Below are 16,728 nucleotides of genomic sequence, written 5' to 3'. Positions count from 1 at the left end.
TATAGAACCTAGGTGTCCTTCAACAGATGAATGGATAAAAAAAAATGTGATATATATATATATATGGTGGGAATGTTAGCCATAAATAAGAAATAAATTATGGTAAATGGATGGAACTGGAGACTTATCATGCTAAGTGAAATAAGCCAAACTCAAAAAACCAAAGGTAGAATATTCTCTCTGATATGTGGATGCTGACTCACAACAGGCTGGAGTGGGATGGGGATACAGATGGGAGGTTCACCAGATTGGATAGGATAGAGGGAGGGGGATGGAAATGGGAAAGACAGTAGAATGAATTGGACATAACTTTCCTACGTTCATACATGAATACACAACCAGTGTACCTCCACATCATATACAACCACCAGAATGGAAAGTTATACTCCATGTATATATGATATGTCAACATACATTCTACTGTCATGTATAACTAAAAAGAATAAAGAAAAATAATTTTTAAAAAGACAATCTGCAGATTGGCAGATAATACTTGCATAACACATATTTGATAAAGAACTGGTACCCTCTTAGCTGTTAATATAACAAAACTCATGAGGTTTATTTAGTTCATAGTTTTGGAGACTGAAAGTCCAAGGTTGGATGGCCCCATATATTCAACATCTGAGTGTGGCAGATGGCATCACAATGGAAGAAATGCTTTCAGAAAGATCACATGGCAAGAGAGGAAGCCAGAGAGATTCAGGAGTCACACGTGCTCTTTGTATAACAACTTGACTCGCTCAAGAACTATGAGATCTACATTAATCTCATCCAAGGGTGAAATCCCCAATGACCTAAACACCTTCCACTAAGTTCCACCTCTTAAAGGCCTGACTACTTCCTAATACCATGATCCCAGAGATCAAGCTTCCAGCACATGTACCTTCAGAAAATACACTCAATTATATCCAAACCAAAGAATATTCAAAATACTCTAAAAACTCCATAATAAGAAAACTTAGTTACAAAATGAAAAAAAGATCAGATACCAAAGATGATATCCTGGCAAATAAGCCTATAAAAATATCCTCAATGTTTATCATTAGGGAATTGTAAATTAAAACACAATACCAATACACACCTATTAGGATGATAAAAATTTCTGGTTGGTGGGTATCAATTGGTGCAGTCATTTTTTAAGGGAGGATGGCAGTTTCTTACAAAGCATAGGCTTACCATACAATCCAGAAATTATACTCTTAGGTTATTTACTCATTTAAGTTGAAATCTTATGTCCAGACAAAAACCTATACACACATATTTATAGTAGCTTTATTCATAATTGCCAATAATTGTAATCAACTAAGATGTCTTTCAATAGATGAATATATAAACAAGTTGTGGTATATACAATGTAGTAATAAAAAGATATGAGCTATCAAGCAATGAAAAGACAGGAAGGAACTTTAAATGCATATGCTAAGTGGAAATAGCCAGTCTAAAAAGACTACATACTGTATGATTCCAACCATCACAAAACTATACATACTCTGTAAAAACAGTGTTTGCCAGGGGCTAGAGGAGAGACAGAAGTTTTGAGTATGTGGACCACAGGGCATATTTACAGTAGTGAAATTACTGTCTGATCTTGTAAGGTAGATACATGGCATTACGTAGCACATTCATACATTGTTGGTGGGACTACTACAAATTAATACAATCACCCTGGTAAGCAATATGGAGATTCCTCAAAAGAATAGGAATAGAACTACTGTATGACCCCACTATACCATTCCTTGGTATTTATCCAAAAGAACTAAAATCAGCATACTCTAGTGATACAGTCACATCAATGTTTACAGCAGCACAATTCACAACAGCCAAGTTATGAAACCAGTCCAGACTCGTCAGTATATGAATGGATAAAGGAAATGTAGTATATATATACAAAACAGTTTTACTCAGCCATAAAGAAAAAAATTATAGCATTTGTTGTTAAATGCATGGAAGTAGAGAACACAATGCTGAATGAAATAAGCCAGACTCAAAACATCAAGAATTGAATGTCTTCTTTCAAATGCAGAAGCAGAGCAAAGTAAGGGGAAAAAGATGGGGGGGCCCATGAAAATAGAAGAGAGATCCATGGAACAGAGGAAGGTGATTGAGGGAAAGGGATGAGGGATGAGAAAGGGAGAAATGGTGGGATGAAATTGAACAAATAATGCTGTGTACATATATATGAATATACCACAGTGAATTTCACTTTATGTTTATTTATAAAGAACTAATTTTTAAAAAACTCTAATAGAAGGAAGACCAGTAGAATAGAGAAAGGAGGATAGGAGAAATGGGGAAGGGAAGAAGTGAGGGAAAGGGGAAGTATGGGGCAATGAATTGGACCAAATTTGGCTACATATGTATGATTATGTCAAAATGAACCTCAATATTATATATAACTATAATGTACTAATAAAAATATAAAAAAGAAAAACAAACTCACAGAATTGTATAGCACAATAAGTGAAATCTAATATAAACTATGGACTTTAAATGGTGAATCAATGCTAGTTTATCAAATGTAAAAAACATTCCACTCTAATGCAATATATTAATACAAGAAATTGGGAGTGGAGAGGAGTAAATGAGAACTCGGTTTTTTGCACAACTTTTTCTTTTTCTTTCTTTCTTTCTTTCTTTTTTTTTTTTTTTTTTTTTTTTTTTTTTTTTTTTTTTGCAGTAATGGGGACTGAACCCAAGGGTGCATCATTGAGCTGAGACATGGTTTCACTAAGTCGCCCATGCTGGCCTTGACTTTGCTATTCCACCTGCCTCAGCCTTCCAAGTAGCTGGGATAACAGACACATGCCATCACACCCAACTCTGCACAATTTTTCTATAAACTAAAAACTGCTCTAAATTATTAAAATAGCTAAAAAATAAAAAATGTTTTTAACTATGAACAACCATGCTTTTATTATTAATTACTGGTAAATAAAGTTCTCTATGGAAGACAGTTTTAAAGATAGCAATGCTTACTAACTGAAGCACTATCATTGTAATTTTCAAAAAAGTTTTTTCCTAAAAAGTGTGTTTACTTCTCTGGTTTACATAAAAGAATCTTTTAAATATAATTTGACCTTTTTAATTTGGACTAATGTCTATTACTACTCTGTCAGGGAATTCTCGTGTTTTAGGGCCACTGTGTGATATACTGAATAATTCTTCACTCTTCTGTTTTCAGCTGCAAATTTTTAGCCCAACAGCTTTTAGCAATCACCCATGTGGTAATTCCCAAAACTTAAACTGAAATTCAGCTTTCAAGGTAAAAATTAGATAACCTGGCTTATTAAAAAGCTTTTTATTTTAAACATAATTTTAGATTAAAAGGCCTTTCCATGAAGGTATCCACTTAATTGTAGTAGTAGGTGGGCAATCACATGAACATGAGCAACCACATGTGAAAACTATTTCCTGTTGGGTCAGAGGGCATTTATTTATTTCCAGTTTTATGGCAGTATTGAGGGGAAAGGAAGTCTGTATGTCATGTAAGGGCAGACACTTTCACTTGAATTACATGTGGCATATTTTTGGTCTTCCTAGTACACAGTCACATATTTTCTTCTTCAAAGGATTCTTTTTTCATTCTCAGTTTCTACTTCCTTGATTTCCCCTCTGCAGTTCCAACCTTAAGCATCTTTTTGTCTTACCTCCTGAATTTTAAGGTTCATTTTACGTTTTGTGGTCTTCAGTTCCTCTTCAATAATAGCTGCAGTCTTCTAAAAAATAGGAAAAGAGGTTTTAAATAATCTAAAAGGAAAGTAATGAATTGTCTAAGGCTTATCAGTGCAAATCTAGGCTTTTTTCCTTACATTAAAAATAAAAACTATTTTAATATGGTTTTAAATATTCCTTGTAAGTCTGAAGTAATTATTATAGTAAGATTTTATTACTTTGACTCACAGTGTCTATCATTTCATCTTTTAGATCATAAATAGTGATTAATCACACCTACCTTTCATGTAAAATTCAATAATCAGAGAAATGTAAATGACAGATATTTTTCTTATAGGGGAAATCCCTATTTTTCTAAGAATGATTTCTTCTGTCTTTAAATATTATTCATGCTTAGGAGTTGAGGATGAAAACCACAGCTTTCATTACTTATTCTCTTTTTTATTAGTAGTATTAATGGTATCACAATCCCAGATGTAAAACATCATCATTTTGGTCTTCTTTCCTACCTTTAATCTCTGTCCAGCACCATATTCTACAATATCTTTCTTCACAATGTATCTCTTACCTCTTTCCTTTCAAAATACCACAACCCTGTCAGACCTCATTTTGCTCAACCCAAATAATGCTGTAGATTTCTAATTGGTTTCCCTGTGTCCAGTCTCCTCTCTCCATAATCAATACTCTATAATACCCCCAAACTGGCGTTTCCTATTTTCATTATGTCATTTCTGTCTCAAAAATCTTAATCCATTCTCATAGGATCAGTCCAACTATTGATTATTCTTGCTATGGAGATGCTCTAAAAATGTGATCCCTAGCTAATATCCAAATTATTGCCCACAAATTCTCACCCATCAGGTTAGTTTATATATTTCATCCTAACTGCACCAAGAAGAAAGATGTAGGTTCAAACACAGGTTATAGGAAGAAGATGAGCATGTGGTAATAGTGAACAAGTGACTTCTAAGTCCCAATACTCTTCTTGTTAAAAATATAAATAGGAATAGTAATATCCTACTTCATAAGGCCTTGCAAAATAATATCTTGAATATGTATCATACTGCTTGGTCCCTGGAAAGAAAACAATACTCTTGAGTTTCTTTTCCCAGTAGACCCTATTTTTTGCTGTCTCTGTGTGTGTTCCTGGAAATGTTCTTATTCTTTCACTTTGCCTTCTCAAGCTTCAGCTTCAGTCTTCTTTCCTGAAGGCTATCTAATCTTTCTATATAGGGATTCCTCACCCTCTCAAATGCACCTGAATACAAAGGCCTTACTCTACTCTGCAATATTCTTTTTTTTTTTTTTTTTTTTTTTTTTTTTTTTTTTTTTTTAGGGGATGGGTACTAGGGATTGAACTCAGGGGAACTCAACCACTGAACCCACATCCCCAGCCCAGGATCTCATGAGTTGATTAGCACCTTGCTTTTGCTGAGGCTGGCTTTGAATTCTTGATCCTCCTGCTTCAACCTCCTGAGCCACTGGGAATATTCACTTATTCTCCTAGACTGTCCTCTAACATTTCCTACACTTATTTTCCCTATGTATCATGCTATGCCTTGTTCTCCCAACTAGCATACAAGCTCTTGAAGAGCACAGACTACTTCATATCTCTGGGCGCTGTCTCTTGTACAGTGTAATGACTATTTAAAAAAAGAAATCAACCACTGACAGCACACAGTGATTTCAGTTATCAATGCAGGTAAATGTCAAATGCCAAGAATCCTCACACAACACCAACTATTTGTTTGGAACTGGGGATTGAGGCCAGGGGTGCTTTTCTAGCAGTGTACATCCCCACTCATTTTTATTTTTTTATTGTGAGACAGTTTCTCACTAAATTTCTGAAGCTGACCTGAAATTTGTGATCCTCCTGCCTCAGCCTCCAGAGTTGCTGGGGTTGCAGGTGTGCACCACCATGCCTGGAGACAGCAACTACTTTTAAAAGTCAGTTTTATGGGTCTGTTATTTCCTCCAGCTAATAGACAAGAGTAAGTTTGTGCTTCAGAACTCTAGACTCGAACCTTTGTCTCCGAGGCAATTTCCAGAGTGGCAGTCAACCTCTGCACTTCATCTTGTGCCTTGTCTTCTTCCTCTCTTACATCTCTCAGTTGCTGGCGCAAATTCGTCACTTCAAGATGTAACAGCTTCAGGTCCTTGGAATGTTCCTCCTGAATTGTGTTCAATCGATCCTTCAGAAAAGCTGCCAAGGGGCATCAACAGTAGAAAGAAGGTCACCCAAGGAAGAGAATCATAAACATATCAAATGCCCAACAGGATCAAATTTCTGATGATTCTTTTCCCTATACCTGTTTTCTGTGGATTCAAATCCTTTTCAGTTTGCAGGCGAAAGATATTCATCTTCAAGGACTGAATGAGGCTTTCCAGATGGCACATTCGATTTACCAAAAACTCACAGTTCTTCCATAAAATATCTTTTTTTCCCGGACGAATTATTTCATTCTGGATAGGACCAAAGACTTTCTGGCTGACAGGTTCTTCTAAACAGTCTGGAGGTTCCAAATGACCTCTGGACAAAGAGCCAAATAAAACAATATTATGAAATGTTATTTGTAGTATGGTAATCCCACCCACTGAGTCAATGTAATCTTCCTAAAAAGCAGACAGTAACATCAGCAACACACTCTCCCTTCACCTATGAAGGCACTAAATAAACATTTATACACACATTAATTACCTTTAACAGAAAGTCAGAAATGAGTTGAGAGATTTTTATAAACAAGTCTGAAAAAATATCCACATCAAATGAGTAGGAAAAGCTGAGGCACAGTTGGGCACAAACCCCACCTGGGGCACTGCACCCTATAGTTAGGAAGGAATCCCCAACCCCTAGCTTCTCCCTGATGAGACAGGAATTAGACTACGCTTATAGCACTCTAACTCTAAGGTTCCCCATGGTGTGGCTCTTAATTCACCTAGCTCTAAGAGCAGCCGGAATTAAGTATATATATATATATATATATATATATATATATATATATCCCTAGACCACAGAACTAAGGGCGATTTTATGTGATGTGTGCACACTTCCAGGGCTTATACATCTTCCAGGATATACATCTCTCTAGACCACAGAATGAAGTAAAAGTTTTTATGAGAATACACAAACTTCCAGGGCTTAATCCCCTAGGATCAAAGCAGAAAAGGACTAAAACTCACAAGTTCCCAGTTTCTCTGTGAAAGGGATGTGCCAGTGTACTCTGCCACTCTGTACAATGATGAAAGAAATAGAAGATAACACAAATAAATGGAAAGATATCCTGAGCTCATGACTTAGAAGAATTAATATTGTTAAAATATCCATACTACCCAAAGCAATCTACAGAGTCAATGAAATCTGTATTAAAAGCCATATGGCACTTTTCACAGAAATAGAAAAAAAAAACTTAAAATTCATATGGAACAAGAGAGCTACATAGCTAAAGTAATCTTGAGTGAAAACAAAGCTGAAGACATCACACTACTTCATTTCAAACTGTATAACCAAGTTATAATATTCAAAATACCAGGGTACTAGCATAAAAAGGCACATCAAATAGGATGACCCCGAAATAAACACACACATTTATGGTATATTGATCTTTGACAAAGGTACCCAGAACACACAACAGCAAAATAACAATCTTTTTGAAAAAAAAAAAAATGGCACTAGGAAAACTGGCTACTCACACACAGAAAAACAAAATTGGACACTTGGTTCACACCATGTGCGAAAAAACTGATTAAAGACTTAAATGTAGGGCTGGGGTTGTAGCTCGGTGGTAGAGCACTTGCCTAGCATATGTAAGGTACTGGATTCAATTCTCAGCATCACATATAAATAAATAAAATAAAAGTCCATTGACAACTGAAAAAAAAAAAATCTTAAGAAAAAAGACTTAAATGTAGACCTGAAACCAAAACTACTAGAAGAAAATACAAGAGGAAATCTCTGACGTTGGTCTGGCAATGGTTTCTTATATGCGATTCCCACAGCACAGGCAGCCAAAGCAGATAGACAGATGGGTTTGCACCAAACTAAAAAGCTTCTGCACAGAAAAGGAAGCAAAAGCATGAAGAAACAACCCACACTGGAAGAAACATTTGCAAATCATAATCTGATAAAGGCCTAATATACAAAATACATGAAGAATTCAAGCTCAAATGACTCAATAGAAAGAAAATAACCTGGTTAAAAAATGGACAAAGAGGGCTGGGGTAGTGGCTCAGTGGTAGAGTGCTCACCCAGCACATGTGAGGTACTGGGTTCGATCCTCAGCACCACATAAAAATAAATAAAATAAAGGTATTGTGTGCATCTACAACAAAGAAAAATATTTTTTAAAATGGACAAAGAACCTGAATAGACATTTCTCAAAAGATGATATTCAAATGGTCAATAGGGATATGAAAAAATGATCATCCTTGTCCTCAGGTAAATGTAAATTAAAACCAATGAGATATCATCTCACACTTGTTAGAATGGCTATTATCAAAAAGATGAAAGAAAACACATATTGATGATGTGGAGAAAACTACATCAACATTGTTGGTGGAAATATATATAAATTGTATAGCAATCTTCTAAAACAGCACCTCAAAAAAACTAAAACTAGCATTACCATATGCCTCAGCAATCCCACTTTGGGTATATATCCAAAGGAATTGAAATCAGTATGTTGAAAAGCTGTCTAAACTCTCAGGTTCATTATAGCATTATTCACAATAGCAAAGTTATGGAAACCTAAGCATTCAACAACAGGTGAAGGGATAAAGAAAATATGAAACATACACACCACAGAATACTCTTCAGTCTTAAAAAAAAAAAAAAGGATGAAATTCTGTCAATTGTGACAGCATGGATGAAGTGAAGTTAAGTTAGGTACAGAAAAAGACCATATAATCGCACATCTTAAATTTTAAAAAGCCAACTCATAGCAGTGTTGAATAGTGATTATTAGTGGATAGGATTGGGGGTACAGACAAGGAATGAGGAGATATTAGTCAACAGATACAAAGTTTCAGTCAGATAGGAGGAATAAGTTGTTTTTGCAATGCTGGGGATTGAATCCAAAGCTCATGCATGCTAGGCAAGTGCTCTATCACTGAACTGCATCTCTAGCCCCCAGGTCTAATTTTTTTTCCTTTTTTTTTTTTTTTGTTGTTGTTGAGGGGTTAGAGGAATAAGTTCTAACAATCTATTGTACAGTATTGATAACTAGAGTTAATGCCTTTTCTTTTTCAAAATTGCTAAAAGAGATTTTAAATGTTCTTACCACAAAGAAATAAGTATATGAGATGACAGATGTTAATTAGCTTGATTTAATCATTCCGCAATGGATGTGTGTATCATAATATCACAGTATATCCCATTTTAGGGAATGTTTATAATATTTTATATTGCTTAAGCATCCCTTTTAAGCTTAACTTTCTCACACCAAAAGCACTGCCCAGTCACGCTTGACAGTTTCCAATACTCTATCCCACCTGAATGGCTACAGCTGGTGGCAAGAGATAAAAATGCAGAGATATCTCTTCTGCCTAATGGACTGGGCTCCCTGCTTTCCTGATGCTTCCTTTACACAGACCATTCACATATTTGCCCACAAACTTCTCAATCACAATATGACAACCTGGAACTAGTGCCTGCTTGCTTTAAATCCATCAAATAAAGATCCCTGCAGGAAGTCTGTTTGGATAATACCTGCTCCTATAACCAAGTTGATCCACAGACTCCTATTCTTTCTCTCTGCCTGTCTCCCCATCATGTGGTTGGGGGGTGGGGGCTCCAGGTATATCCATAGGGTGAGTACTAAAAACACTTAAACTTTCACATTGTGGTTGTGTCACTCATGTCCCTTGTGGGCAATCCAATTCCCCTAATGGTGAGGTTATCCCCAAGGAGATTCATGCAGATGGCTCCCTTGCTGGTGTTCTTTTGTTTGGGATTCTGGTGACTGGTGGAAACAGTAGTTACCAGCTGAGTTGATCAAGAGACTCAAATAGTTTCATTCAAAACACACATAAATATATAAGATTATCAATTAAAAATAAAATTGAAAAATTAAAAAATTTATTCTTTAGCTAAAGAGCACTTATTAGCTCCTCCAAACTCAAATATGGAAAGCATTATTGGGAAAAGAGGATGAATGTGAAGTTTGATGAATGAAGATCACTACTTTTTAGTGGTAGTCTTTTTTTTTTTTTAACCTTTATTTTATTTATTTATATGTGGTACTGAGGATTGAACCCAGTGACTCACACTTGCTTGGCGAGCACTCTACCCCTGAGCCATAAGCCCAGTCCCAGTGGTCTGTTTTAATCTGAACTTTTTATAAGTTTTTTTAGTATGTCAAAACAAGTGATACATAAACATATTAGAGGTTACTTCTATACTGATGAATGAAGAATTAGTTAATATTCTATATTAACATACAGATATGTCAACATAAATATATTTACATTTTTAGAAAAATTTTAAACAAAGTCATAATAACATTCCTACTGTTTTACCAACATACTTGACATTGTACCAAATGTTATCTTTTAATGCAAAAGTTATTTACTTGATAGGTATTGTAATACCAACTACATTAATTTTGTCTTAATGAGAGAAACTCAGGTGGTTTTTTTTTTTTTTAAAGAAATCATACCAATACATTCAATATTGTCTGTGTAAGCACACAGATTTCTTATACTGTTGATAATTCAACTTTAAAGTCGGTAACTTCTTTAGTAGTACTAGGAGAAAAACAGTTCAGTTCTTTGTGAGTACCTCATTCTAAATTATGAAATATTTAAATATTTCAAACCTCTGAAGATATGAAGACTAAACTAATGGCATGAAGTAACATTTTAGATTTTTTCCTTAACTGATTTTAAAATAAAAACTAAAATGTTTCTAATTACATGAAAAATTACATTTGTTTTTAATCGTACATCAAAGGGGGAAGGATTTTCAGTTTTCATACTTAACACATTTTAAATAACTATACAGATGAATAGTGGCAGTAGCTGTATCACAGAATGACAATTCTATCTTGCATTTATTTTCTCATTAATACCCAAATGGTCATTTCTGAATTGTTTTATAAATATCTACTTCATTGCCTACATCACAGTGACTCCCTGTTACTAAGCAGTGAAGCAAAATTCATCACACAACAGATTTAGTTCATTTTTCTTTGTTACCTTTTTTCACCGTAGTTCAACATAATTAAGTCATCCCTCAGAGAACTAGTCTGTTCTTCTACTATTCTCATCCTTTGCTGAAGGACTGTGAATGTTTCAGAAGCTGCAGCACTGATATGGGTTGGAGAGAGGATTGGCCTACACATTGTAGTTTCCATATGCTCCTAAGATTAAAGTCACAGTATTAGCATGGTAGGGTCTATTATTTTTCAAAATAGTACCCACCCCTTTCTATGAGAGTATTAATTATCACTGTCCTGTTGAACTCAGGTGTGGCCATGTATTCTGCTTTGATTCCTTAAATATGGGTAGAAGCTTTAAGAATCATCTCTTTTCCAACTTCCCCAAATAGGGCCTGCTCCATATGCCAGGATCACGTTACTACATAAACTAGTGAAGTACAACCTGGATAACAGAAGGAAGAGCTTCTAAGCCCCTAGGGCTGGTTCTGCCATCAAAAAAAAGTGCTGGAGTTGAAGTCATTGATTGTGTCCAGTAGGGTGAAAAGGTGGGAGCAAGGGGATAACAATGGAGAGATACCAAATGGGTTTCTCTCCATTTTATTTTCTGTTTCATAATGTTCAGCTACTGCTGACCTAGAAATAAACCAGGCGTAGGGTGGGAAGAAAAAGTATGGAAAATGTGGTGAAGGGGGCTTGTGAGGACACAGTTGGTTCCTCTGTCCTCTCTCCTAAGGCAGCTAAAGAGTTAACATGCCCAGCATCCCCTATAGGTGGCACACCCAAGTGATACACCCTGGCCTGCTTTAAGCAGAAGTTTGTGAAAGGGCTTTGGGGAGACTTTTGTTCTTCTGGTAAAAAAGGCCAGAAACAATGGCACCTGCCCCTTCCTTTTCCTCTTATGATGCCCAGAGCTCTCCTTCAGTCTTCATGCAGTGCCTCACACTTAAATGTAAACAAAAAGCCCAGGGATCACCAGTATCTGAAACACAAGGAAAAGGCCAGGACAGCTCCGCTTAAGCTGACAGTTTTTGGCAAAATCAGTAATCTCCAAACTCTGCTCAAGTGAGGAAAAATAAACTTTCCCTTTTTGTTTTAATCATTTCTGAAACATTGTAGTCTTGGGCAACAGTTGGTGGAAAAACAGGTAAAAAGGAGAAGTAAAGGAATAAACAGTGTGGGGGTGAAAAAGGCAGACATTTTCTGTGGCAACTTGTTAGGCCCAGGTAGCTGGTTATATATACAGAACTGCCCACGTTCAGAAGCCAAGCATATACTAATACAAATATAGAAGAAGTCTACCTTTAGAAAAAAATGTAGGAAATAGAAATTTTCCCCATATACTTTGAATTTTTTCATGTAATTGTTTAAGTGCCTAGTTTTGTTGATATTTCCCTAAGTAAGGTACCTATGATTTGCATAAAATGCTTACATTTACTTTATAAAGTATACACATTCAGCCCTAAAAATAAAACTGAAAACAATTCAAATTCAGCTGTTTCATTTGCTTAAAAAAGATAAAGTCCACATGCTGGGGTAGGAATTTGGCACCCATCTAACCCTTTTCCAGACTAGAGCTTCTCAGGCTTCCAGAAAAGAAAACTACTCTGGAACAAAAAGGAGGAACTAACTTGACCCCCAGTCTTTTCGGGGAAGGTGGCTAATTACAGGCCTGTAATTTCAGCAACTGGGGAGGATAAGGCAGGAGAATTACAAGTTCAAGGTCAGACTCAGTAATTCAGCAAGACCCTATCTCAAAATAAAAGATAAAGGGCTGGGGATAAGGCTCAGTGATGAAGTAACCCCCCCCCTCCGGGTTTAATCCTCAGTATAAAAAAGGGCGGGGGTGCGGAATTTAGCCTAAGGAAGGGGAGATCAAGATGACTGGAACACTGACTGGCAGTAGGCAGGAGACAAAAATTTTAAATTAAATAACATGGGATTGTCCTTGAAACAGTCTCTTAGTCGGTGAGGATCTCCTTTAGAGAGTAAAGAAACTGCTGACGCAAGTAAACAAGCCAATCTAGCTTTTGGAGATTTATTAAAATAAAACAGGGTTGACAGTTAGTTGAAAACCCTTCCTCTAAATCACCTCCCCTCCCCAAAACCCACTTGCCTCATCCCATAGGGGAAACAAAAAACAATGTCAAGGTCAGGAGAGCCCTGGAAGCAAGGCAGGGGTGGTGGTTGCTGAATAGCAAGGAAAGGACAGAGCCTTGAGAGTATCTCAATTAGGGAGAGCCCTTGAGTATCTAGGAAGCTGTCAAAGGAAGTGTGAGATAAAGACTTGGTATCCAATGCATCCATCTGTTGAGTTCAGACTTAAAAATCAAGAGATTCCCATTTTCACTGCAGTTACTCATATCATTGCCTGTCCTCCCCTATCTGGTAAGTCTAAAGGAGAGGCAAGCAGAAATGCCACCCCCACCACATACACAATCCATTGGCCACTTGACAGATCAGATCCTTATAACTCAGTTTAAGAAGTGCAGTCTTACAATAAGTCTATTTTTAATTACTAATATTCCGGGCAAAGAGACAATAGCTTTAACATATTTGCACTTTGCTGGTTTTATAAAGGAGTAAATATATATATATATATATATATATATATATATATATATACATACATATAGGTGTGTGTGTGTGTGTGTGTGTGTCACATCCCCAGCCCTATTTTATATTTTATTTAGAGGCAGGGGCTCACTGAGTTGCTTAGAGCCTCACTTTTTGCTGAGGCTGGCACTGGCTTTGAACCTCCTACCTCAGCCTCTCAAGCCACTGGGATTACAGACATTCACCATTAAGTCGGGATCTAAAAAGGAGCAAATACTGAATGTGGTCTTAAACCTAAGTCCTGATGATTGACAGTAACAATAAAAATACTAAGGGGCTGGGGTTATGGCTCAATGGTAGAGCACTCACCTAGCATGTGTGAGGCACTGGACTCGATTCTCACACCACATATAAATAAATTTTAAAAAAGTTCAGTAACAGCTCAAAAATTTTTTTTAAATACTAAGATATAAACTTTAATTTAAAAAAAATTCATTCACATGAATGAATATTATCAAATGAATCCAGTTCTGTCTCAATGTTTAGGGAGAATATTTCCAAAGAGCTTCTAGGCAGTTAACTTCATGGAAAGCATGCCATGAGAAAGACAAATGTCTTAAGAAATATATTAGTAAAAGCCAGATGACTCTGAAAAGGAAACATTTGTTTCTGTGCACACAGGCTCCATTCCTACACCTAGCAACTGCTATAACCATACGCTGTCAGTTCCAAAATAATAGTAGTTAAGTAGTCAATATTGTTTATCGCAACCACTAAGTTCAGTCAATGACATTATCTTCATTCACTCATACTTCTATCAACTATTTCCTGAATGTTTAACATGAGCCAGATACTGTTATAGGTACTGGGGAATTCAGCAAGTGAACAAAATAGACAAAACTCTCTGCCCTCGTGGAACTTATATTCTAATTGAACAAGATAGACCTGAAATAAAATAGTTGTTCATTGATAATAAAGTACTGTGGAAAAAATAAGAGAATGGGATAGAGGCTGCAGTGCAGACTTTAATTTTAAAGAACAAAGTTCCTCACTGAAATAATATCTGAGCAAACACCTGTGAAGGAGGTCAGGCATGAGCTCTACGGATATCTTGAGAACAGAAGGTCCAGAAAGAGCAAATGCTAAGTACAAAAATCATGTGTTAGAATATCTGATGAGTCCACAAATATAGTAAGGTTAGTTTGATCAGTGACAAATGAGTGAAGGAAAGAATAGTGAGAGATGAGGTCAGAGGGATAATAATGGGAGATCACATAGGGCCTTGAACACCATTGTAAAGGTTTGGCTTTCACTCAGCAATTCAGAACCTACTAGATGGTTTAGAGCTGAAGATTGTCATGACCTAATTTACCTTTAAACTCAATCACCCTGGGTCTTCCACCCACAAACAGTAGTAGATGGCAAGGGCAAAGATAGGAGATACTGCCACCTAGAACCAGGGTGATAACAGTGGAACAGTAAGAGGTCCGAGTCCAGTCATAATTTAAAGATAGGTTTTGCTGATGGGAGGAAACAGCCAAATTTACTCCAAGGTTTTTGATCTGAATAACCTGCAGGATGGTGTTACCACTTCTATTGGTATTACCAATAGAAGCCTATTAGGACCCATTTTGGCCAGATATAGTGGTACACAACCGTGATTCCCCAGTTTGGAAGGCTGAGGCAGGAGGATTGCAAGTTTGAGGGTTTGCTTAGACCCTAAGCAACTTAGCAAGGCCCTGTCTCAAAATAAAAATGGCTGGGATGTGGCACAGTAGTAAAGTGCCCTGGGTCTATTCCCTAGCACCAAAAGAAAAAAAAATTATTTTGGGGGGGGGAGACTGAGTTGGTTTAGAAATATTTCATTAAAAACAGGTAAGATGCCCAATACATGATGGAATTTCTGGATCTGGAGTTTCAGAGGAGAGGTGTGGCCTGAAGACAAATTCTGAAGTTAATTCTACATGGTGCATAAAATCATGAGACTGGATAAAAAACAAAGTATTAAAGGATCTGGGCATTCAGAGATAAAACAAACCAGGTACATGATGCATGCACGTGTCCAAGACAGATTAACGTGAGCGTCTCCAAAACCAGGTTAGATTCTTAATCATTTTTCTGTATTGAGAGTCTAACACAGTACCTGGGATATCATGGGTGGCAAACAGGAGGACAATTCAATACAAATGTAGCGAATGTCTATGCTGTCCTAGTAGGATATTCTTTTTGCATAACTAGAGTTTGAACACAGGGCCTCTACCACTGAGCTACATTCTCAGTCCTTATAAATTTTTGAGACAAGGTTTCGTGAAGTTGTGGAAGTTGCCCTCAAACTTGGAATCCTCCTGTCTCAGCCTTCGGAGTAGCTGAGATTACAGGCATGCACCAAAGCCCGGGGCCTGACACCTATATTCTAGTAAGTAGGCCATGGAGAACAACTAGTGGTAAAAACCAAACATTAACGTCAAAATGGCTTTCCCAAGAACCTATAACCTCCAACCTAACGCATAAATAAAGATGGAACCGGGGCTTAGCTAGAGGCCTCAGTGGTTAGCCTCCTCCCTCGGCTAGAGCCAGGACAATGCAAATTTAGCTCCTAAACGATGTTGACAGGCATCGAATGCAGAAACGCCTGAAATCCAGGGAGTGGGACGGGACTCCGCCTGGGAGCGGAGAGGGCGACAGGGAGAGGTAATGGTGGCCTGGTCTGAGCCGTCGGCTCTCCCTCCGAAGCTCGGCTGCCTCACCCCGGAGTCCATCTGCCGGCCGCTGGCTGTGTCCCGCTGCAAGCAGGCCGGTTTCCATAGAACTAACACTGCACTTCAAACCAACCCGCTCGCCGGAGGGGTAGCTCCGGTACGCAAGCGCAGGCGTGGCAGGGCATGCCGGGAAGTGCAGTTTCCCGGCCCAGCCCAGCAGGGCCCTCCGCCCGGGGCGGGACCCAGGCCGGAATCCCGCGACGCGCGGGGAACGTGCAGCCTCGTGGCCCGGATGACGACAGACTCCATTGTGCTCGCAAGCGGGGCACGCCGGGATATGTAGTTTCCGCCCTCTCCCGGCGGAGGGCCAGGTGTGTCCACTTTGCTGCCGGAACCAGTTGTGTTCCGCTAATTTTGGCAAACCTTTGCCCTGCCGTAGCCGGAATCCGAGATTAGAAAATGTTTTTAGTTGTAGGAGGTCTAAAGTTATCAAGTAAATTCTGAACGACAGAAAATGACAGATTTTTTTATTAACGACCATTTTAAAAAATGGTAAAAACAACTCGAACTTTTGGTTAAAGGAAAACTTCGTCCATGATAGCGAGATGGAGAGTAGACCACATAGAATCTGTTCTCTTTTCATTTCT

At 37.6% G+C, this 16,728-nt stretch overlaps 1 protein-coding gene across 1 annotated transcript in view; it reads right to left on the bottom strand.

Annotated features, from left to right (window-relative positions):
* Ccdc150 (coiled-coil domain containing 150) overlaps positions 1–16,176 on the bottom strand; it is a 113,917-nt gene extending 97,741 nt beyond the window's left edge. Inside the window, exons 1-5 of the mRNA XM_047546435.1 lie at positions 16,130–16,176; positions 10,867–11,030; positions 5,985–6,205; positions 5,700–5,878; positions 3,651–3,719 (exon numbers count right to left, since the gene is read on the bottom strand). Coding sequence (XP_047402391.1) covers positions 3,651–3,719; positions 5,700–5,878; positions 5,985–6,205; positions 10,867–11,030; positions 16,130–16,141 — 645 coding nt within the window. The 5' untranslated portion in view covers positions 16,142–16,176. The remainder of the gene's footprint in view (positions 1–3,650; positions 3,720–5,699; positions 5,879–5,984; positions 6,206–10,866; positions 11,031–16,129) is intronic.
* Between the last annotated feature and the right edge of the window lie 552 nt (positions 16,177–16,728).

The sequence above is a fragment of the Sciurus carolinensis genome, chromosome 3 (assembly GCF_902686445.1).
Source record: "Sciurus carolinensis chromosome 3, mSciCar1.2, whole genome shotgun sequence".
NCBI classification, from domain to species: Eukaryota; Metazoa; Chordata; class Mammalia; order Rodentia; family Sciuridae; genus Sciurus; species Sciurus carolinensis.
Note: the sequence above shows the minus strand (reverse complement) of the source record. Positions and strands in the feature narration are given on the sequence as shown.